Here is a 23,862-nt window from a genome sequence, read left to right as displayed (position 1 = left end):
CATCTCAAAGCTGGCTGTTTTTTAAACTGACTGCACAGTGTGCACATACAACGATTACACATATTGTCACTGGACTAGGGTAGCAGCATGTCTGTAGACACCCGTTTAGAAACTTAGTGCTTCCTGCTTCTTTACAATAAAGAAACAAAAATGAAATTACTAAATATACAAAAAAAGAGAAAACCTCCTGTGGTTAATTTTAAGATATTTTTTCTGTAATTTAGAACATGCTCCCTTTCGTGAGCAATACGTTAAATCCAGTCCATTTGCCGGTTATCCGCGTCTTTTATTTTGTAAACAAAAATACATCTGAACTTCCTGTTTGTGTTTGGAAGGCCAACGCTGGCTTCACGTCGCTGCTGAACGCGGATTCAGACAGACAGCTGCCGCTGCTCACCTTCAAACTAACCACAAATCGCACTTATGAGCTCGACTGAAAACCAGATAATATAAATGGACCAATTTCAGCTAAACGCTACTTCATAAAGGTCTTGTTACAGCACTGTTAGATCTATATCTTTATACAACAGTGGTGAGGTTGCTAACAGCTGATTGCTAGCTAGAGCTGGTGATCATAACTTGAAACAGCAGCAGCATCATCATCATCTCACATTCTGCTGATTACTGAACGGCTCAGCTCTTCTTCATTTGAGCCATGATGCCTCTTAACTACCAGTGTTGAAATCATGATATAGATCCTACTAGCTTAGCCTGCTGTGAGTGCTACAGCCAGTTTGGTGTAGATTAATGTCCATTGTCTTGTGTTTAGGGAGCTTTTTTTAGTTTTACCTCATTGAGCTGTTGTTTAGTTTTGGCAGCTGTGAAAGTGGTCGTGAAATATTTACATGTAATGTGAAAGTGACCCCCCCCCCCCTTTTTTTTGTCTCAGACATTTAATTGACGTAACGTTATTTATTCTTTACAAAGCAGTGAGTGATGATTGTGTGTTGATGCCCCAAACAAGAGGATCAGGACTGAGGGAGTGAGGTTATTACCTTCCCTTGGTGGATATCTCACTGCCCTGGACATGATGGGCCCACGGCGCAAGGTCACCAGGACTCATATTTTGGGGGGAGGAACATTAAGCTCTCTTGGACATGAGGAACCTAAAGACTATATCAACGAGCTCTCACATGAGGTGCTCTGCCACATATTCCGGTCAGTACAACATCCCACCACTAGTTAATACAGTAGTTAGCAAATGTATTCCCTGCGATTCTATTCTCAATTCCAGAGATTTTTGGCAGAGCTGTCATAAGTTAACTCAAATTGCAATGGTTTATAGTTGACTTGAATTATGATGCATAAGTCCATCTCCCCACAGATACTTACCCATGCAGGACATAATGTGTATGGAGTGTCTGTCACGGAAACTGCGGGAGGCGGTGACTCTGTACTTGCGGGTGGTGAAGGTTGTGGACCTTTGTGCCAGCCGGTGGTGGGAGTACATGCCCTCAGGTAGACGACACTCTTAATGCTCAAATTTCAGTATGTTTATAATTAAACCTGGTATAAATGTGTAGTCAATAGTTATGAATTGTCTGCCTAAGGGCTTTGAGTTTATAATCAGATTAAGTAACATACTCATTAATTTGACATAGTAAAGTTTTCACATCCCTCTACCCTGCATATTTGTGTATTGAAAGTTTTGATTAGGCCTACACTGTACTACTCTCAGCTGTTTATGATTTATTACCGAGTACTCTCAGCTACATTTAATACTTCTTACCATACTTAAATCTAGTGGTTGATAATGGTTTATGCTGATGTATAGAATGCATGGTGTCCAGTGGCCGATTTATTTCTGTGATGGCTAAGCTGTATTTTCAGCTCCATTATAATAGTCTTTAGTGTCAAAAGACTAGAAATCATTCAAATATGCTGATCAAGAAATGTTTCTTATTATCATCAGTGTTGGGAATAGTTATTATTTATTATAACAGCAATATTTTGTGGAAATTGTGATAAATTTTTTTCAGGATTTTTTTTAGGAGAATTTGAAGAATAGAGAGTAAAAAAAAAACAGCATTTATGTCTTTACTGTCACTTTTGATTAATTCAATGCATCATTGTTCAATAAAATTATTCACTTAAAAAACTGACCCCAAGATTTTTAATTGTAAGTATATATATTAGGGCTGCACAATAAATCGCATGCGATATTTAATGCGCATCTTGTCAGAAAGCCGGTTCTGTAATCAGCGGTAAATCTCCATCACCTGCGGGCTTTCACATTGAGCAGCATTAACTACACAGAGCCGTTGTTCACTGACGAGCTGCGCAAAAAATCACGCGAATATGAACGTGGTTTACAGAACCGGCTTTACTGATAAGATGCGCGTTAAATATCGCATGCGATTTATCGTGCAGCCCTAATATATATATATATATCCTGTATATATATAACAACTGTAACTATATATACAGGTGCATCTAAAAAAATTAGAATATTGTGAAAGTTATTTTTTGTAACTTATTTCAAAAAGTGAAACTTTCATATATTCTAGATTCATTACATGTAACGTAAAACATTTCAAAAGTTTTTTTTATTTTTTTATTTTGATGATTAGAGCTTACAGCTCATGAAAGTCAAAAATCCAGTAGCTCAAAATATTAGAATATTTACATTTGAGTTTCATTAAATGACCATCCCTACAGTATAAATTCCGGGTATCTCTTGTTCTTTGAAACCACAATAATGGGGAAGACTGCTAACTTGGCAATGGTCCAGAAGACAATCATTGACACCCTCCACAAAGAGGGTAAGTCACAGAAGGTCATTACTGAAAGGGGTGATTGTTCACAGAGTGCTGTATCAAAGCATATTAAATGCAAAGTTGACTGGAAGGAAGAAAAAGGGTTGGAAAATGTGCACTAGCAACAGGGATGACCCCAAGCTTGAGAATACTGTCAAGCAAAGCTGATTCAAACACTTGAGATAAAAGTAAATTTTGCATTTCATTTGGAAATCAAGGTCTGGATCCTGGAGGAAGACTGGAGAGGTACAGAATCCAAGCTTCTTGAAGTCCAATGTGAAGTTTCCAAAGTCAGTGGATGCAGCTGTCTAGGAGATTTTGGAGCACTTTATGCTTCCATCTGCTGACAAGCTTTATGGAGATGCTGATTTCCTTTTCCAGCAGGACTAAGCACCTGCCCACAGTGCCAAAACTGACCATAATATCATGGTTTGCTGACCATGATATTACTGTGCTTGATTGGCCAGCCAACATGCCTGACCTGAACCCCATATGGAATTTATGGGATATTTTCAAGAGAAAGATGTGAAACCGTCGATTCAACCATACAGATGAGCTGAAGGCCGCTATTAAAGAAGCCTGGGCTTCAATAGTGCCACAGGCTGATCACTTCCATGCCAAATCTCACTGATGCTGGAATTTGTGCTAAAGGAGCCCCGACCAAGTATTGAGTGCATAAATGAACTTTTTTGCAAATCCTTTTTTTTTTTTTTTTTTGATCTTAGGAAATATTCTAATATTTTGAGATACTAGTGGATTTTTGACTTTCATGAGCTGTAAGCTCTAACCATCAAAATGAAAACAAAAAAAAACTTTTGAAATGTTTTACTTTACATGTAATGAATCTAGAATACATGAAAGTTTCACTTTTTGGAATAAGTTACAAAAAAAAAGAACTTTTCACAATATTCATATATATATATATATATATATATATATATATATAGTTACAGTTGTAGCTAAAGTTGTTTTACCCAATTTTACTTGCAAACACTAAAATTATTGAAAACAGAATGTGTTTATTACCTCTTACCAGAGCTGTTGATAGATATTGGCCAGTGCCAGTGATCTCTGGTTAGCTGATTAATAGGCCTGGAATATATATTGGTCTACTCCAATGTGAACCTTTCTTGAAAGATAGATTTGTTTTGAACAGTATTCCAAATCAGTGAAGCCGAGAATACCAGTCCTAAAGCCTTACAACACTTAAAACACTTGTGACACTGTGATTCTGTCCATTTTTTGTTAATTCAGTTGTTTGAATTTATGTTGTAACTCAGGTTTCACAGACTCCAGTTTCCTCATGCTAACGAAGAAGATGCCTGATTTGGAACAGCTGTATGGCCTTCATCCACGTTACCTAGAGAGAAGGAGGGTCAGGGGTTATGAGGCCTTTAGCATTCCTGGTGTTTTGGAGGCTCTACAGGCCTGTCCCAACCTTATAGTGAGTCTATGATATATATGAGATTGTTGTTGTTTCAGTTTCTAAAAACGTTTGTCAATCTGTTTTCAACTGTGGTTGAAAATAAGAACAATATCTGCTCTTACAGGGTGTGGAGACATCGCATTTGGAGCTGGTGGAGGCGATATGGAACTACATGCCTCAGGTTCACATTCTAGGGAAGTTCAGGAACCGAAACGGGGCCTTTCCTATTCCCTCAGAGAACAAACTCACTATTCCAGCTGCAGCTAAAATCCAGACCCTCCATCTTGTCGGTGAGTTTTAGATTGCTTCCACTGTGCAAACTGTTTTCCACATCATCTAGATCATCTTGTCACAAACCATTCCGCTTTCTCTTTCCTATAGGTGTCAATGTGCCAGAGATCCCCTGTCTGTCCATGCTCAGGCATCTGTACCTGAAATGGGTGCGCCTCACTAAGCCTCAGCCCTTCAAAGACTTTCTCTGTGTGAATTTGCGTACGTTCGTCATGAGGAACTGTGCCGGTCCCACTAATTCTCTAAAGTATGTGCCTCTTGTCACCGGTCTGGCCTCTGCCCGCAACCTAGAGCAGCTGGAGCTGGTGAGGGTGCCTTTTTTAGGGGGACTGATTCAGCATGTTGTGGAGGATAGCTGGAGGTCAGGTAGGAGGAGCATTTTGCTAGCTCCTTATAAATAGGAATTATATAAAACTGCTGAGCAATATATTATAGTATTGTAAAGCACAGTCAAAACTTTTTTCTTTGACTGTGCAAGTTGTTCTTGCAATATCTATTTCCCATTTACTATGTGAATGCAGTAATTACATATTTTGAGCAAGAATAATAAAATTAGAGGTCTTTGGCATATTGGCTAAATTACATCTCTTCTAGGAGGATTTCGTAATTTGCACACAATTGTATTTGGTGCCTGTAAAAATGCACTTGAAGTGGATCTGGGCTACCTCATCATTACTGCTGCTCGCAGGTAAATCTGTGTTTAAACATTTAAAGAACACAATTAACTTATCCTGATTCCTATATAGATGTTGACAGATTTATCTCTGGTTGTCCAGGTTGCATGAAGTTCGAATCCAGCCTTCCTTAACCAAAGATGGGGTGTTCTCCGCATTGAAGATGGCTGAACTGGAGTTCCCCCAATTTGAGACTTTGCACCTTGGATATGTAGATGAATTTCTGTTGCAGTGTAAGTCATTGTTATAAAATGTCTGTCATTAATAACTCACCCTCATCTCGTTCCAAACCTTTTGTTCATCTTCAAAACATATTTTAATGAAACCTGAGAGATTTCTATTCCTCCATTGACAGTCCATTCCATCAAAACTTTACGTGACATGCAAGCACATTTGAGCATGTGTTTACCATATTTAACCTGATCTATGTATGTGTTGATCGGTGTTTGTCTCTTCAGAAGACTAGAATAAAACTGATTCATATGGATTAGGGCTGCACGATAAATCACATGTGATATTTAACGCGCATCTTATCAGTGAAGCCGGTTCTGTAATCAGCGGTAAATCTCCATCACCTGCGGGCTTTCACATTGAGCAGCATTAACTACACAGAGCCGTTGTTCACTGACGAGTTGCGCAAAACCACGTCCATATTCGCGCGATTTTTTGCGCAGCTCGTTATATGGATTAATTTTATGATATCAAGGTTTTGGTTGAACAGACTTTTAATGGAGGAACATATGTGACGTGACATGTGGCCAAGTATGGTGACCCATACTCGGAATTAGTGCTCTGCATTTATCCCATCCAAAGTGCACACACACAGCAGTGAACACACACACACACCGTGAACACACACCCGGAGCAGTGGGCAGCCATTTTTTTGCTGCGGCGCCCGGGGAGCAGTTGGGGGTTCGGTGCCTTGCTCAAGGGCACCTCAGTCGTGGTATTGAAGGTGGGAAAGAGCGCTGTACATTCACTCCCCCCACCTACAATCCCTGCCGGTACGAGACTCGAACCCGCAACCTTTGGGTTACGAGTCCGACTCTCTAACCATTAGGCCACGACTTCCCCCACAATATATCTTGTAGATCTTAATTTGTGTTTCAAAGATTAATGACATTCTTATGGGTTTGGAACAACATTAAGGTGAGCACATTTTTGGGTGAACTAACCCTTCATGTACCTGCAATAAAACATGTTTTACACAGGTAACATGAGCCATGCTGAGTTAGTCAAATACGGTCTTGCTGATGTAATTGAGAATCCTGGAATCATCACAGACATCGGAATGAAGGCTGTTAATGAGGTGTTTACCACCATCAAGTATCTGGTTATTTATAACTGTCCACATCTTCACAATCCACACAACTGGATCACAGGTAATGGATCCATCTTCATTTATGTATGTATATCCTGACTTTAAGATGGTACTTTTCTTTTTTAAATGGACCATTTCTATCAGCATTATCTGGAAATCTGACAGTTGATTGTATGCATTTTTTAGTATTGGTTCTTAAATCTGACAAATTAGCTGCCTTTTGTTAAAGACCACTCACGCTGGAGTCGCTTGGTGGACCTCACTCTAATGCGCTGTCATGCTATCAAGCTGGAGTCGTTCAGTCAGTTCATTGAGATGCTTCCCAGCCTGGAATTCATCTCTCTGGACCAGATGTTTCGTGAACCTCCCAAGGTGAGTTGACGGAGTGATATTCATTCATTACCTAGACACTATCACTTAGATATCTTTACCATTTGAGGTAAACAGACAGTTCAGGGTCTTTCTATGTACAATAATTACAATGTGTACTTTTGAACAGTAAAGAAGTCACAATATAAATGAAAATAATATATACTATAGGAGATTAAATGTTATGAGGCATGCTAACTTTATTTGTTTACCGCAGGGCTGTGCCCGCGTGGGACTCAGTGCAGGCACGGGTATCGGAGTTTCGTCTGCCCTGGTCAGCAATCAGAATTCCAACAATGATAATGATAACAATAACAACAACAATCACCAGAACAATAACAATGCAAACATTCCACCAAATAACAATGACAACCGGGTCGAAGATGTGCCTCAGCAACACCCCTGTGGCCCAGAGGGTACGTATATACATTATCATTCAAAAGTTTTTTTTTAAAGAAATGAATGCTTTTACTCAGTGCCGTCAAACGATTAATCACGATCCAAAAGTTTTTGTTTGCATAATATATGTGTGTGTACTGTGTATATTTATTATGTATATATAAATACACACGCATACAGTATATATTTTGAAAATATTTACATGTATTTACTAGGGCTGCAAGATAAATCGCATGCGATATTTAACGCGCATCTTGTCAGTAAAGACGGTTCTGTAATCAGCGGTAAATCTCCATCACCTGCGGGCTTTCACATTGAGCAGCATTAACTACACCGAGCCGTTGTTCACTGACGAGCTGCGCAAAAAATCGCGCGAATATGAACGTGGTTTTGCACAGCTCGTCAGTGAACAACGGCTCTGTGTAGTTAATGCTGCTCAATGTGAAAGGCCGCAGGTGATGGAGATTGACCGCTGATTACAGAACCGGCTTTACTGATAAGATGCGCGTTAAATATCGCATGCGATTTATCGTGCAGCCCTAGTATTTACATGTATATATTAATATTCATATAATTTATATTATATATAAATATATTTAATATATAAGCATAACCTAATTTTCTTAAATATATACATGTGTGTGTGCAATTATATATACATAATAAATATACACAGTACACACATATATATTATGTAAACAAAAAGGTTTTATTCTTTTATTTTGGATGCAATTAATCATTGGACAGCACTAGCAAGGATGCATTCAATAGATCAAAAGTGACCGTAAAGATCTATATAAAAAATCTATTTCAAATAAATTCTGTTTTTCTGAACTTTCTATTCTTCAAAAAAGTAGTTTTTACTGTATTTTTGTTCAAATCAATGCAGCCTTGGTGCACACAAGCGACTGCTTTCAGGAACATTTACCAAAATCTTACGTATCAAGTGTTTGATGATTGTTTGGTTGCTGAAAGCTTTGAATTGACTCTTATTCCTGACTTCAATCAGAGATTCCCGATGTTGAGGGCATGGCGGCAGACAACATGGAGCCTGAGCCCGTTCTTGTGGCTGAGGAAGAGACCCAGGGTTCCAGCCAAACAACTAATCCTTCACTTGAACAGGATGAAGAACAAGCAGGTCTGAAGTAACCTAGCAAACAATGCAAACAGATGGTATACGTATGATGATTAGACGTTAACATTTGTGATTTTTCTTTTATGATTTATTTCAGGGCCTAGTGGAGTTCAAACCTCAGTGAAGAAGCAGTCGGTGGTGGTGTCAGACTCGGACAGTGAGGATGAGTACTGTCCAATCAGGACACCAGCTGCCGCCCTCTCTCAAGGCCAGTACCCTGAGACAGAAGCCCAGGGGAAGAGCAGTACAGCTATGACTCCACATGGTAGTTCACATTTAAAATTTTCATAGACAAAAAAATAAATAAATCTTACTGACCCCAAACTTAATGTGTGAATATCATTGCTTTAAATTGTCATATATTTTATCAATATACACTGTTCAATATTTATCATTTAATTCATACAGTTTATCTGTACATGTAACTTAGGTGGCCAAGCGTATTAAAATATTTTTGGGGCCATATAAATTCAGAAATATTATCCGTTTGACTGCACTGACACTATTAGAAGAGAATAAACTTTGATGGCTGACGATACGCTTGTTGTGCTGTATTCTGACAGGTAAAGGTAAAACTCCACTGCGTAGACGTGGACCGCAACCTCAGGACCTCAGCTGTGAGAAAGGCTGTCAGGTGACCAGCGAGCAGATCAAGGCTGACATGAAGGCTGCCACTGAGACGGCTGAACGTGGGTCCAGAGACAGAAACAGTGGACCAGGGTCTGCTTCAGGCTACGCTGCCGGCAGCTGTGTTTGCTCCATCCGCTGGAGGGAGGACTCGGCCAATCAGGACGACCAGGGTGGGGCGGGTAGAGGGGAGGATGACATGGTGAGGACTCGCTGCACGTGCAGCAGGTCTCGTCCCGGCTCTGAAAACAGAGCTCGTGGTGGCCACGGCCTGCAAGCAGGGGGCGACAGCCATAGATCAGAACGTCATAGCCCAGAGCAGAGTGCAGGAGATGAGATGGAGGACAGGCACTCCAACGCTCCACTCAGGACTCAGGGCTCATCTGAGGGGCACAGTGAGAGGACTGCAGGCCACCAGCAAGGATCATCACACAGAAGCCCTACAGATGAGTTTCCTAGGAGACCGGTCACTCGTGCCTGCAGCAGACTTTCCTCTGTGCCCCTGGTGTGTGAGTCAGGTAAGTCGAGAGCAGAGGTTTCTCACAGTGGGATGTCAGAGAATCAATTGAGAAATGGTAAAAAGGCACAGTTGGGTAAAAACGGACCCTCGTGGTGTGCCGTTTGTGCATAGCATAAAAGCAGATGGAGGAATGCTGGGGGTCTGAATTGCTCCACTGTTAAACTATATTGGCAGTTATATTGCAGTATGTTTCCTTTTGTTCATGACATTTAGATAAAGTGCAACACTTACTTTGATTCCTAGTGAACCCACAGTGCTAAGAAGGATAGTGCATGTAGGAAATTGGACTTTTTCTGATAAATGAATGCATGCATAAAGCCACTGACCGTGTAGAATGTCTCATATGTGTAGATGCATTTATTTCAGGAATATTTTTACCTTTTTCAGTGTTGCATTTTGAGTATAATAGATGACTTTATAACATATTGAATATTGCATTACATACTTGTAATTACCATTCAAACATTTGGGGTTGGTAAGATTTTTTTTTTTATGTTTTTGAAGTTTTTTGTGCTCACCAGGGCTTCAAAAATACATTAAAAACCGTAATATAGTGAAAACTTATTACAATTTAAAAAAAAAAAATGTTTTAATACATATATATATTTTTTTAATGTAATGTATGCCTGTGATGTCAAAGCTGAATTTTCCAGAGCTATTACTCTAGACTTAAGTGTCACATAATCTTTCAGAAATCATTCTAATATGCTGATTTGGTGCTCAAAAACATTTATTATCAGTGTAAATGTGCTGCTTAATATTTTTGTGGGACAGTGATGCATTTTTACATGATTCTTTAATTAATAGAAAGGAAAAAACAGCATTTATTTGAAATAGAAATCTTTTGTAACATCATAAAAGTCTTTACTGTCACTTGATCCATTTAATCTGTCCTTACTGAATACAGTTATTAATTTCTTACTGACCCCCAAGTTTTGAATGATAGTGTATTTACAAACGCATATACTTTTAAAATTACATTCAAATTTTACTTAAAAGAATATTTCACCAAAAATGAAAATTCTGTCATTATTTATCAACAATGACTGTGAGAAGATGAATTGGACAATCAGTAAGACTTCCATTTAATTTCTCACTACCTTTTGGTATATCCAGAACTACCCAAAGCAAAGCCTCGGGTTGCAGTGAAGAGGAAACGTATGGCAGACAAGTCCACCAGCACCAGTGATCCTGTGACTGAAGATGACCATGTGCAGGTGGGTTCATGATCTTGTTTCACTCAACTAAATATTTCTTCAGTGCACTTTCTTACAGAATTATTTTTCACATCATACAGGTGCTCAGCCTTAAATCTAAAAACCTGGTAGGAATCACACTTACAAACTGTGGCATCACAGACCTGGTCCTCAAGGAGTGCCCCAAAATGATGTTTGTCCATGGTGAGTTCATAGCAGAACATGATGACTTTGACATAGGAGTCAAACTGTATCAGATCTTAAGGTGTAATTTGATTCTTTCTTCCCCAAGCAACACGCTGTAGGGTGCTGAAACACTTGGTGGTAGAAAGTGCCCCCGTAGTAAACCGCTTTGATTACGCACAATGTAAGAAGTTGGACATGGAGCAGGTGCTTGATCAGATCTTACGGATGCCACCGGAGAGAAACCGCATCATCTACATGAGGCCTATGCAGCAGGTCAGTGTTATTCTGAATATTGTGTTGACGTAAGATTTACAATTGTCACATCTGATGAAACTCACGAGTATACAGTATTACTATTGATTGCGTAAGTGCAACATTCAAAAAAGTATAGAAATGTGTTTATAAATGCAGCTTATCTTCCCCCAGATTTAAAATTAAAACAGGGCGCAACAGCAAGAATGGCCCAGGGCCAGTGTGAGAAAGTTTGCTGACAGTTTTCTGCATTGTAACAGCATTTTATGTTCATTATTCATGTGCATACGTTTTTATGCTTTGCAAACTTATACATTTAGATTATTGAGATATATTGGATATTGTTGTTAAATTATTGTGATTCTAAAGTTTGGGGTCAGTACGATTTTTTTTTTAAGAAATTAATACTTTTATTCAGCAGGGCTGCATTAAATTGTTTAGAAATGTCAGGGAAGAACATTTGAATTTTAAATAAGTGCTGTTCTTTTGAACTCTCTGTTCGGCAAAGTAACAGTTATTTTAACTCGTACTAATATTTCTCTATATTACTGTTTGTGTGTGTGTGTGTATGTGTGTACTGGTTTATATATCCTGGTGGGGACTTAAACCTGACTACACACAGACTCATGGGGACTCGTGTCACGGTGGGGACCTAAATTGTGGTCCCCACGGGTACAAAAGCTTATAAATCATACAGAATTAAGTTTTTTGAAAATCTAAAACTGTAGAAAGTTTCCTGTGAGGGGTAGGTTTAGGTGTAGGGTTGGTGTAGGGCAATAGCATATATGGTCTGTACAGTAGAAAAACCATTACGCCTATGGAGAGTCCCCACAAGGATAGCTGACCAGACATGTGTGTGTGTGTGTATTTGATCAAATACATGCAACCTTGTATAGCATGAGAGACTTCCTCTAAAATATATTTAAAAATCTTACTGATCCCATACTTTTGAATGCGCGCGTGTGTGTGTGTGTATATATACTTTGCAAACCTAAACACTTAGATTTTTATGATTTTATTGGACATTATTGGATTTTATTGGTTTTAATTGATATGTAATAAAAATAACATTATAATATGATGGCTGACATAGATGCGGTTTTGCAAGTAGGAAATTATTAGAATAGTTTGTAATGTAATCATCTTGAATGAAGAAATCATTGACGTTTTGCATCAATTCATTTAGAATTGCTTAATATTTAGTTACATTACAGCTTTGTTTTTGAGCCCTTTAAATGGTATTTGAGGTATTTAAAGAACAATATGTTACAGTCATGTTCTTTTCAACATCCAGATTGATTCTCTAGCTCTGGAGAAAAAGCTCTTCAGTGGTCCGTATCCATACCATATTGCTATTATCCATGAGTTCAGCAACCCACCCAATGTCAGGAACAAGGTGCGCGTACGTAGCTGGATGGACACCATTGCCAACATTAGCCAGTGAGTGGTCTACGTCCCCCAGATTTAAAATTAAAACAGGGCGCAACAGCAAGAATGGCCCAGGGCCAGTGTGAGAAAGTTTGCTGACAGTTTTCTGCATTGTAACAGCATTTTATGTTCATTATTCATGTGCATACGTTTTTATGCTTTGCAAACTTATACATTTAGATTATTGAGATATATTGGATATTGTTGTTAAATTATTGTGATTCTAAAGTTTGGGGTCAGTACGATTTTTTTTTTAAGAAATTAATACTTTTATTCAGCAGGGCTGCATTAAATTGTTTAGAAATGTCAGGGAAGAACATTTGAATTTTAAATAAGTGCTGTTCTTTTGAACTCTCTGTTCGGCAAAGTAACAGTTATTTTAACTCGTACTAATATTTCTCTATATTACTGTTTGTGTGTGTGTGTGTATGTGTGTACTGGTTTATATATCCTGGTGGGGACTTAAACCTGACTACACACAGACTCATGGGGACTCGTGTCACGGTGGGGACCTAAATTGTGGTCCCCACGGGTACAAAAGCTTATAAATCATACAGAATTAAGTTTTTTGAAAATCTAAAACTGTAGAAAGTTTCCTGTGAGGGGTAGGTTTAGGTGTAGGGTTGGTGTAGGGCAATAGCATATATGGTCTGTACAGTAGAAAAACCATTACGCCTATGGAGAGTCCCCACAAGGATAGCTGACCAGACATGTGTGTGTGTGTGTATTTGATCAAATACATGCAACCTTGTATAGCATGAGAGACTTCCTCTAAAATATATTTAAAAATCTTACTGATCCCATACTTTTGAATGCGCGCGTGTGTGTGTGTGTATATATACTTTGCAAACCTAAACACTTAGATTTTTATGATTTTATTGGACATTATTGGATTTTATTGGTTTTAATTGATATGTAATAAAAATAACATTATAATATGATGGCTGACATAGATGCGGTTTTGCAAGTAGGAAATTATTAGAATAGTTTGTAATGTAATCATCTTGAATGAAGAAATCATTGACGTTTTGCATCAATTCATTTAGAATTGCTTAATATTTAGTTACATTACAGCTTTGTTTTTGAGCCCTTTAAATGGTATTTGAGGTATTTAAAGAACAATATGTTACAGTCATGTTCTTTTCAACATCCAGATTGATTCTCTAGCTCTGGAGAAAAAGCTCTTCAGTGGTCCGTATCCATACCATATTGCTATTATCCATGAGTTCAGCAACCCACCCAATGTCAGGAACAAGGTGCGCGTACGTAGCTGGATGGACACCATTGCCAACATTAGCCAGTGAGTGGTCTACATTACCCATAATACAGTACTCATAAAACTGCATCACTTATAAGAATATTTACATTTTAACAGATTCTGATATACACCAAGAATAAAAGCATTGTTTAGCGTTTTAGTGTTTATAATCTTTAGAATGCTGTAATGTCTAATTGTTTTGTTGCATGACTCATTCCTGCTTTGTCCAACAGATGGCACTATTTTCTTATCATGGTAGACCCAAAAACTCACAAGCTGTGTTTTTATCCTTTCACAAGAGAACTCATCAAGTATGAATTCTTTCCGGAGGCCACACGGACGGAAGAGGATGTAAAGAAGTATCCCACCTATCCCTGGGGCCGAGACATCTACACTTTAGAGGGTGAGAGGAAACAGATCAGGGTCCTTCGAGACTAACCCCAAGTTCCCCTCACTTCCTCTGGAAACAGTTATAGTATGTGTGAGAGAGAGGAGAGAGAAATTTACAGTTGCATTTACATTTCCCAAATCCCTTCCACAAACTTAATCATCTTAATGGGTGAGAAAAGTTGCAGACTCCCATAATGTCGAAGCTGCCCATGAATGTTTACAAGATCCCTTTCAGTTTTAAAGGAATAAAAAAGTAATGGCATTCAATCTTTCCCACACTCCCTGTGCTTTAGGAGTAGTAGATGGGGCGCCGTATTCAATGATCACAGATTTCCCGTGGCTTCGCTCGTTACGCACAGCAGAGCCCAACAGTTACGCCCGATACGACTTTGAGGATGATGAAAGTAGTAAGTAACACACTGTCCATCATGAAATTACTACAAAGTTCAGGTGTTAATATTCAGATACAGATGCGGCATAACTATAGCACAATTGATATTTGGTCAACCAGTGTTATTTTTCCATCTTTTTTTTATTTTGATTATTCAATCACATGAATTATATAACATCATATACGTTTGAGCTTGGTTAGATTGTTTAATGTTTTTGAAAGAAGCCTCTTTTGTTTTTTTTAAACCAGTCTCTCTCGCTCACTCTCTGAAATGTTCCTTTCTGTCAGCCACTATCTATGCGCCACGGCGTAAGGGACAGCTCTCGGCTGACATCTGCATGGAGACCATCGGTGAGGAGATCTCAGAGCGACGGCAGACACGTAGGGGTGTTTTCCAGCGTGTGGTGGTCGTCTTCATCCACTACTGCGACGTTCGGGGGGAACCGGTGGATGACGACTACATCTAGAACAATCACTGCTCAGCCAGAGGGCCTGGAGATGCTGGAGAGGGCTCTTCAACTCCCTGCCAGGCTCTGACCACCTCTGTGCAAGAACAGAGGGGCATCTTAGATGCAGCCTCAGTGTGGAATACAGAGGCATTTCCAGTTGCCTTTATCTCGGAGTTGACTTGAAACAGAGAGTGATCGCTTTCAATCAGCCATTGTCTTTTTGTGAGTTCATTCTAGACTAATGAACTGTAGAGTAATGGTGTCACCCGGCTGCTTTGCTTGTGTTCATTACATGAAGGATGAGCGGCAGCACACTTACGGTAAAGAGGGGTGATGGTGTCAGCAGTTGTTTTTGTTGCTGCAGTTGCACACATGGAAAAAGACATGCAGAGCCATGACAGGCGGCATATGAAATCACTTTTTTTTGGTGGAGACAGAAATGTTGTTCTTGGTAGATTTTTCTTTTTTGTTGGCCACTTGGCATGATTTCACGTCGTGTCTGCACCGTTTCAGGCAATAACATTGTTCTTTTTTTTTTTGCACATCATACCTTTTGAGAGACCTTTGTTTTATTAAGTCATATTTTATTTTTGTTTTTCTCTCACCTTTTCTCCAGAAGTTGGCTTATGTGTTTTTTCACTATTAACGGTGCTGTAAGTCAGTTTAACTCGGAACCTGGTGAAGAGATTAAATGTTTCTTGGCCCATGAAAGGAACGTGGCAGAATCGGTGAATAAGTGTAGCTCGTTTTCCTCTTTGTGCTCTTCATTGAGCTAAAGAATTGTGGAGTACAATTTTTTAGACTTTTCCCCTTAGTTAAACCCACTTTTTATGGAACTCCAGTAGAATAGTTTTAAATCAGAAGCACAGTAGATAAAGTTGCCAGGCATATCCCTTATTCATCTTCAGATGACTTGACGCACATGCTCTTTTCCTCACAAACTCGCTCTCTTCATATGGTGAAGCATTTTCAGAAATGGCCCTGTGCTGTTAACTTGCATTATAACCTACAACAGAAGTCAGCATTACTGTTTCTGGATGATTGTGTTCCTCCTACTTGCCTAATGCTTCACATAGTTGCTTAGTTGCATTATGCGAATAATATTAAATACACACTGTGTCTTAACTGCCTGCTTGGTGCAGAATAGAGTTCAGCAACTGGTGTTTGTTTTGAATGGTAAGGAAATGAACTCAATTAGAAGAGGATTGAGAGTCTAGGATCTGTTAATGCATGAAAACCACCGTCTTGCTGCTCTACTTTGTGCTTTTCTAGGTGACCCACTCTGCCATGTTTAAAAGCCAAGAAACTGGATGGATTGAATCTGCACCCATGCTGAGCACTACAGAAACTTGTGTACAAAGGTTGTGTACAGATGTTCTGTATTTAAATGATTTGTTTTATATGTTTATATAAAAGAATAAATATTTCACTAAGACATTCTGTCATGACTGTTATTGTTTTTCTCGTATTGTGTGTATATACAGTATATAAATGTAAATGTAAATGTATATAATTATTCTTGGTATATTTTGGTATTCTTGGTATAAGTACACACTACTTATACCATATATAATGTTCTGTTTATTATAAGTGCACATTGCAGTTATGTTGTCTGCAGCTTTAAATGTTTGAGCTTTTAAAATGTGTCATTGTTTTTATCATTAGATGTAAATAATAATTCTGAAACTGATTCCAATCATATTCCTCTATGTCCTTATAGCTGTGGTGTGAGAAATTATAAAAACACTGATAGCCAATCAGAATCCACCCAATGTTAAAGAGCTTGCGCACTTAAAGTGGTAGGTGACATAACTGCAGCAGGCAATTGTGATGAATGGAACCAAAGACTTAAGATATTAAAGGGACTTTGAACATTATATTGCACTAATGTGGAGGCTAATATAGATATCGTTTTTGTAAAGAAAAACAAAAAACATGACCCTCTAATCCTTTAGTGTTCTCTATTTTTCTATTGTATCTACTTATTTTCCTTTTTATTTACTATAAAAAATAACCCTTTAAACACTAGCTTATCTCTATTCTATTTATATTCTATCTACTTCTTATCTGTTATAAAACCCGTGCTACATCACAGCACTTACACATTGGTGCTCTTTTGTTTGATTGCTATTATTTTCCTCATTTGTAAGTCACTTTGGATAAAAGCATCTGCTAAATGATTAAATGTAAATGTAATGTAGGCTAAATGTTACAGATGTAGTGAATCATTGAATCATTCACTCAGTCCATTTGTTAAAAAATGCAGATAAATGATTCATTGAATCACCCAGTCAACTGATAATCAGTACATTTATTCAAAACGCGGCCGCATTCAGGATGGAAACAGTACTGTGTAAGCACGTGATATTAACTTGTATGTTTAAAGGGATAGTTGACCCAAAAACGAAAATTCTCTCATTAATGTCTCACCCTCATGTCCTTCCAAACCCGTAAGACCTTCATTCATCTTCAGAACACAAATTACGACATTTTTGATGAACTGTGTAATTCATAAAAAGTAGTATAATTTTGCAATTGTGCTGTTTGTCTGAAAGTCAACACTGCTCTTATTCTTCATCCCCTTTATAAAGTTATTTTTACAGAGCTGCATGTGTCTAATTATGTGAGCAAAGTAGCAGTCAGTTTCTCAATTAGTCTGCAGTTATAGTATAACAGTCCCACATGCCTTCAGTACAGCAGACACGTGCATGTAAAATCCATTTCCATAGACACGGGCTGCGTTCAATAACCCACAAGCCAAGAGAGGGGAGTTTGTCTACACACTTTGCTGTTGTAAATGACCCATTCTGGATTTAGTCCTGTCACATTGTTTACAATGTGTCACTGACACCACAAAGGTGTTTAATGTTTCAGGTCATTTGTCGCTTAACACTGTATAAGCAGGAAGAGGAGAGATTTATGGTTCGAGCAGAACCCCTCCTGTACTCAGTTCCTGTCTGAGGGGGCTGGCCAAACCTGCAACATTTCCAAATGAAATCCAGTCAGTTTCACCAAGAGAAATCAATCTCCGTGGTGAAACAGACTTTTTCCTTGTAGGACACAACATGTTAATCGGTTTCGGCTGTCTTGAGCCAAACACGCGAAGAAGTAAACACAAGCATGTGGTTTGTGTTGATGTTTTGTTCTTTATAGAGAAACTGATTTTATATCATGTATAAACCTTCCACCGATCCACCATGACACCTACGGTTAGATAATATATGATTTTTGTATTTAACATTTTTTCAAAAAATTTAGTATATATATTTCCTATATAAACCATAATTTTTATTTTGATTGTCATTCTAAAAGCTTAATAGGGTTGCAGTTCTTTCCCTCATTAAAACTTGTCTTGTCTTTTTGCACTTTTGCACTTTTTGCACTTGCTTCAAATCAAAGTAAGCAATATTGTGATTAACCTCATAGGTAAGACTTTTAAAATCCCTGTGGAAAAAAATAAATAATATGAAGAATATTTCCGGAACCAGAGATTGTGGTTAAAGAACACTATGGCACATTGCAGCATAATCAGGTCAGTCATCTTATTCTCTGATACAACTTATAAATACTTATTTGCATATATCTAAATCTTAAAAATTTTTGTTTTTACATTTATAATCATTGGCTATAAATCTATTTAAAATTATAAAGCTCCATTTAAATGTTTTTTTTTTTTTATCTTAGTTAAAGGTGCAATAGGTGATTGTCTTCAGAAACATTTTTTGTTATGCTGGTTGAAAGTCTCTTCACATCCCGATAGCAATCATTAAGTTAAGTGGTCTAAATGTATTTATCTGTATTTATATATTCTGTAGTTAGAAGTGAGCTATGTGCATGAACTGTGTTCCGATCCATATGATCCCTACACAGTGTTCATTGCTCCCTCCTCCCTGAGCAGTGGAAATCCGTTGAAGTTTACTTCACTTCGGAACGTGGGCTGGAATTGGGAACTGCTGATGTAGCCTATTGTAGTAATGTTGTCTCTGGTATTCTGGTCTGTGAGCATCTATGCGTTCAGGGGGCGTGGCTTTGGACGGCGATTGCAGGGAGGGTGGGACGTTCGCTTTCAATGCTATCAGGCTAAAGTTAGCATTTTCCAAAATCTCCTACTGCACCTTTAATCTTCTGTCTGGAATCACACTATTACTTTTGTCAGCTTGCACTTTGAATTGTCTCTTGTTGTAGTTCACAGTTCATGTAAACATCATTTCCTCTCTTTGAGGCTCTCCAGAGCCACTAATCCTCACAAAACACTATGCGTACATCGATCATCTGTGCATGGACTGACTACATGAATCAATACAGTCAGGTTGCAGCTGGTCTCATTGAGTCTCATTGAGTCTAATTTCCTGATGGAGTTTTTCCTCCTTTGTCCCATTCCAGCTAATTAAACTCCAAGGAGATTTTTTCCCCCAGCATTATTTGTTTTCCAGCCCCTAACATTCCTTCTCCTTCCTCGGTTAAGGGCAAAAGATGCAAGTGGTTGGTGACGTAATGCATTTTCAAAGGGAGAACAAACATCTTAGGGGTTAATGCACCATGTTGAAATGTTAAGAGTCAAAGCCTTATAAAGAGAAAAAACTCCTCCAAGCTGAAAGCTTTATCATCTTTAGAGTGTTTGCAGATAGTTTTCAGAGAAAAGGGAAGTGTAGCTAAGCTAGTCTTTATAAAGGCCAGTCTGAATGTACAGTGGAATAAAAGTCAGACCACCATAAAAAGCTGTCATTTGTCATTTAAATCAGGAAATGCACAAAAAGTTTTAGGATTTTGAGTTGTTTAAAATAAATAAAAGTAATGACGTAAATTGAAGAGATATTTAACCTTCGTGTTCTGTTAGGGCCTGAGAGATCCCGAGGCCTTTTCAATAGCTCAAAAAACAACAACACTGAAATATGCTGAATGTGTTTAACTTTTCCTCATCTCCTGACAACTGCTTATAAACAACATTTCAATTTGATAACGTGCTTTAAATAGCTTCCATAAAAATGTTTAGTGTCTTAGAGACCTCTAAAAGCTATAAAACATGATGCAATGAATTTTTACATACTAACATTATCTGACTAGTGTACTCTCAAAAATCTCATTTTAATTCAACACCTCAGCTACTGTCTTTGACTCATTTACTCATTACAAATGCAGGGCTGTACGTGAATTTTTTGGGTGAACTATCCCTTTAATGACAGTCGGCAGCATGTTTAGTAGCTACTGTCCCTTTAAGAGCTGTACACGTTTCTCTCTCAACTGTTTACTTTCATTTTAGACATAACCAGAAAACTGTATCGCACGCGTGCTACAGTGGTAAATTTATTCATCGCACAGACCAGGTATTTCGTAGCACGTGCGACATATATGTCGCACTGTACAGCCCTGAAATGTGTGATTTCTAGACCTGAAGAAATCATGTTAATAAAATCTCAAATCTCCATTGGAATTTTTATAATGCATACACATATTTTATAGGGTGGAAACTACGTAAAATATTTTTATACTATTTTATAAAAATTTTTACTTATAATAATAAGTAAAAAAAATTTTTTTCAATTCTTATCCAGTAAATCATGAACAACTGGAAAAGCTTTTTAAAAAAATGGTCGTGAACACATTTCTGCCAGTTGCATTTAAATGATATGAAAAAAGTATTAAATTTATTTATATTTATCTCAAATTAACTTCCTTTTCTCATTATATTCTTAAAATTAACCCTTAAATGCATGAATGTTTCGCCAATCATTATTACATATTCGGGTCTTTAGCGACCCGGACCTATATATCCAGTACGGATGGATCTCTAGCTTCTGCAATAGCAAAAAATCCTCTTGATATTTTAAGAACGATTACAGAAGAATAAAATAAAGCATATTTCATTACCTTTTGAAACTTAAAAGGGTTCAATTTGAATAGATGATTTTACCATCGCTGTCATCGTCAGAGCGCACTTCCACAGTACATTCAGCATCTGCCGCATATTCGCGATCTTAGCCATATTCTCAAAACTATCGTTTTCAATGACTTCATATTCAATATTTTGATCACTGGCAGCTTATTCACCACATCCAGCATCAAATGACAGTGACATTTATATTTCATTGCGTATAGTAATTGCTCTGCAGTAAAGCCATTCAAACCACTTCAATTTTTGCTTACGATATTAGTTTGTTTTATGCCTGCGGTAATTATGAGTGAAACGTCACGTCATCATTGTGTATCAAACAGTGCCACCTTGAGGAAAAAAATTTATTGAGCATATTGAGTCATCAGATATGTAAATATAGTTGCGCAGGAAAAAATACTTACACATTTACATACCTCGGATCTCTAGCGACCCTAAACACTTTTTACAAAAAATGTATTAGAAAACAGGCATTCTTTTATATTTTACTATTTTCTTCTTGTTATATTGTTTATAATTAATAGATTGAGGAATACTAAGAAAGTTTATGTCTAACTTAAAAAAAAATTGAAGGAGGAGAGGGTAGAGAATTATGTCCCGGGTCGCTAAAGACCCGAGGTATGCATTTAAGGGTTAATAAAATTGCATTAAAAAAAAATAGTTGTAAAAACTAGGTCATTTTACAGTAGGTCACATTACTTAAAAGGATAGTCCCCCCAAAAATGAAAATTCTGTCATTAATCACTCACCCTCATGTCGTTCCAACCCTGTAAGACCTTTGTTCATCATTGTAACACAAATTAAGATATTAAGATACTTTTTATGAAATCCAAATGCTTTCTGACCCTGAATAGACAGCAACGGAACTGACAACAGAAAGGTAGTAAGGACATCGTTAAAATAGTCCATGTGACATCAATGGTTCAACCGTAATGTTATGAAGCTACGAGAATACTTTTTGTGTGCAAAGAAAACAAAAATATCAATTTTATTCAACAATTTCTTCTCTTCCATGTCAGTCTTTGATGCATGTTCACAAAAAGTATTCTCGTAGCTTCATAACATTGCGCTTGAACCACTGATGTCACATGGACTATTTTAATGATGTCCTACCTTTCTAGGCCTTGAACGTGGTAGTTCAATTGCTGTCTATGCAGGGTCAGAAAGCCCTCGGATTTCATCAAAAATATCTTAATTTGTGTTCCAATGATGAACAAAGGTCTTACAGCTTTGGAACAACATGAGGGTGAGTAATTAATGACAGCATTTTCATTTTGGGGTGAACTATCCCTTTAATATGCTGCTTCAGTGCAAATAAATGTATTTTCACAAGTGGTCTTAAGACTTTTGAATCCACCGTACAAAGAAACCCGTAAGATCCAGTGGTGTCAGATGTAGTGTAAACAGTGCTGCAGGAATACATGTAAAGAATGAGAACACCCCACTGGTCTCCATCAAACACAGAGCACAGCTCCAGCTGTCAGGCACTGGGAATCTATTGTTCTCCCGTTGCTGATACATCCTGCCATGTGTGCGTGCATGGCTTTTGTCATTTACCTCCCTGGCTATGTGCTAAAGGATGTGCTGAACCTGCTCTGGTGGACGTAAGTACAACCAGATGTGACAGGCCAGTTAAATTAGACACCTTGGCTGGCTCTCTTCCTTCAGGGCATGTGAAGGTAAAGCAAATGAATCTTGAGCGTGTAGAGATAATCCAATGACTGTCCAGCCAGTACGGCCAGGGAACGGTGATCTACTGCAAGGTATTCCTGCCGTACAGAGAGGTCATTCAGAGGACAGTGCCGGGATATGACTCTTATGTGATAAACATGCATTTATAACATTTAGCTTGACTTAAGGAAGGTTAATGGACTTGATAGAAATGTCCATAAGCCAGTCACAGTAAGTAACTTTCTTTAAATTATTGGCAAATGGAAGTGTAGATTTGAAATCTTATTTTCCTGTGATGCTCTTCAATGCCCTTTTTGTTATTTCTGGGTCACTGCTAATGCACTAGCTTTCATAAATCGCAATGCAAGCATCAGAGGATACAAAAATAAATGTACATATTATGATATCAAGGCTTGTCCTCTTTATCTATTTTGAGTCAATGACCTGCCGTATCCTCTGCAGAGTGGTTCATCTGACCCAGCTGAAATTTTTATGTTTGCAGAGGTCTCTGTGCCATCTCTCCTGATAAAAGGATGCTTTTGGAGAAACGTGATTGAGTTGCTTGCCACTGAAATCTCACTGCCTTTTCTAATTACTTAGGGATAATTTTAAACAAATTCATTTATATAGTGATTTTAACAATTTGTGGTATTAGCCTGTGTTACAATACTGGGAAAATGCTTGTATTTATATGGACCATAAATATGGCTCAAATTCCTTCTTTAAAGTTGTAAGTTAAAAAAAGAAAGAAGTCTCGGCTCTCCAAGGCTGCATATATTTGATCAAAGATACAGTAAAAACAGTAATACTATGAAATAATAGCCATTTTCTATTTGTAATTTATTCCTGTGATGGCAAAGTTGAATTTTCAGCATCATTACTCCAGTCTTCAGTGTCACATGATCTTTTAGAAATCATTCTAATATTCTGATTTGGTGCTCAAGATACATTTTCTTATCACTGTTGAAATCAATTGACCGGGCTACATTTTTTCAGGATTCTTTGATAAATAGAAGGATCAAAAGAACAGCATTTATTTGAAATAGAAATCTTTTGTGAAATCTTTTATATTTCATATAACAAATGTTTCGTGATGAGTCACATGCTGAACCTCTTGCAAGGTCCACTAATTAAAGACCCCAGTATGATATTTTTCATGGAAATGGACTGTAAAATTGGTCTCAGAATTTCCAGTTTTTGCAATGGTTTCAAGATGTTACCTGTATTGTTAAC

At 37.8% G+C, this 23,862-nt stretch overlaps 1 protein-coding gene across 3 annotated transcripts; it reads left to right on the top strand.

Annotated features, from left to right (window-relative positions):
• Positions 1 to 187: 187 nt before the first annotated feature.
• LOC107680970 (F-box only protein 38-like) lies at positions 188 to 15,844 on the top strand. 3 transcript variants are annotated; one of them, XM_016477074.1, is made up of 21 exons: positions 188 to 488; positions 931 to 1,158; positions 1,325 to 1,458; positions 4,037 to 4,200; positions 4,307 to 4,472; positions 4,564 to 4,839; positions 5,068 to 5,161; positions 5,250 to 5,380; positions 6,359 to 6,529; positions 6,698 to 6,840; positions 7,055 to 7,253; positions 8,246 to 8,374; positions 8,469 to 8,636; positions 8,935 to 9,516; positions 10,635 to 10,735; positions 10,816 to 10,918; positions 11,007 to 11,173; positions 12,447 to 12,592; positions 14,138 to 14,241; positions 14,522 to 14,635; positions 14,908 to 15,844. In XM_016477074.1, the coding sequence occupies exons 2-21, from the start codon at positions 1,028 to 1,030 to the stop codon at positions 15,084 to 15,086; spliced, it is 3,402 nt and encodes a 1,133-aa protein (XP_016332560.1). In that variant the 5' UTR covers positions 188 to 488; positions 931 to 1,027; the 3' UTR covers positions 15,087 to 15,844. The 3 variants fall into 3 exon arrangements, with proteins under 3 accessions (XP_016332560.1, XP_016332559.1, XP_016332558.1); XM_016477073.1 differs by having other exon boundaries at positions 928 to 1,158; XM_016477072.1 differs by having other exon boundaries at positions 188 to 1,158.
• The last annotated feature ends 8,018 nt before the right edge of the window (positions 15,845 to 23,862 follow it).

Source organism: Sinocyclocheilus anshuiensis, unplaced genomic scaffold, assembly GCF_001515605.1.
Source record: "Sinocyclocheilus anshuiensis isolate Anshui unplaced genomic scaffold, SAMN03320099.WGS_v1.1 scaffold20, whole genome shotgun sequence".
NCBI classification, from domain to species: Eukaryota; Metazoa; Chordata; class Actinopteri; order Cypriniformes; family Cyprinidae; genus Sinocyclocheilus; species Sinocyclocheilus anshuiensis.
Note: the sequence above shows the minus strand (reverse complement) of the source record. Positions and strands in the feature narration are given on the sequence as shown.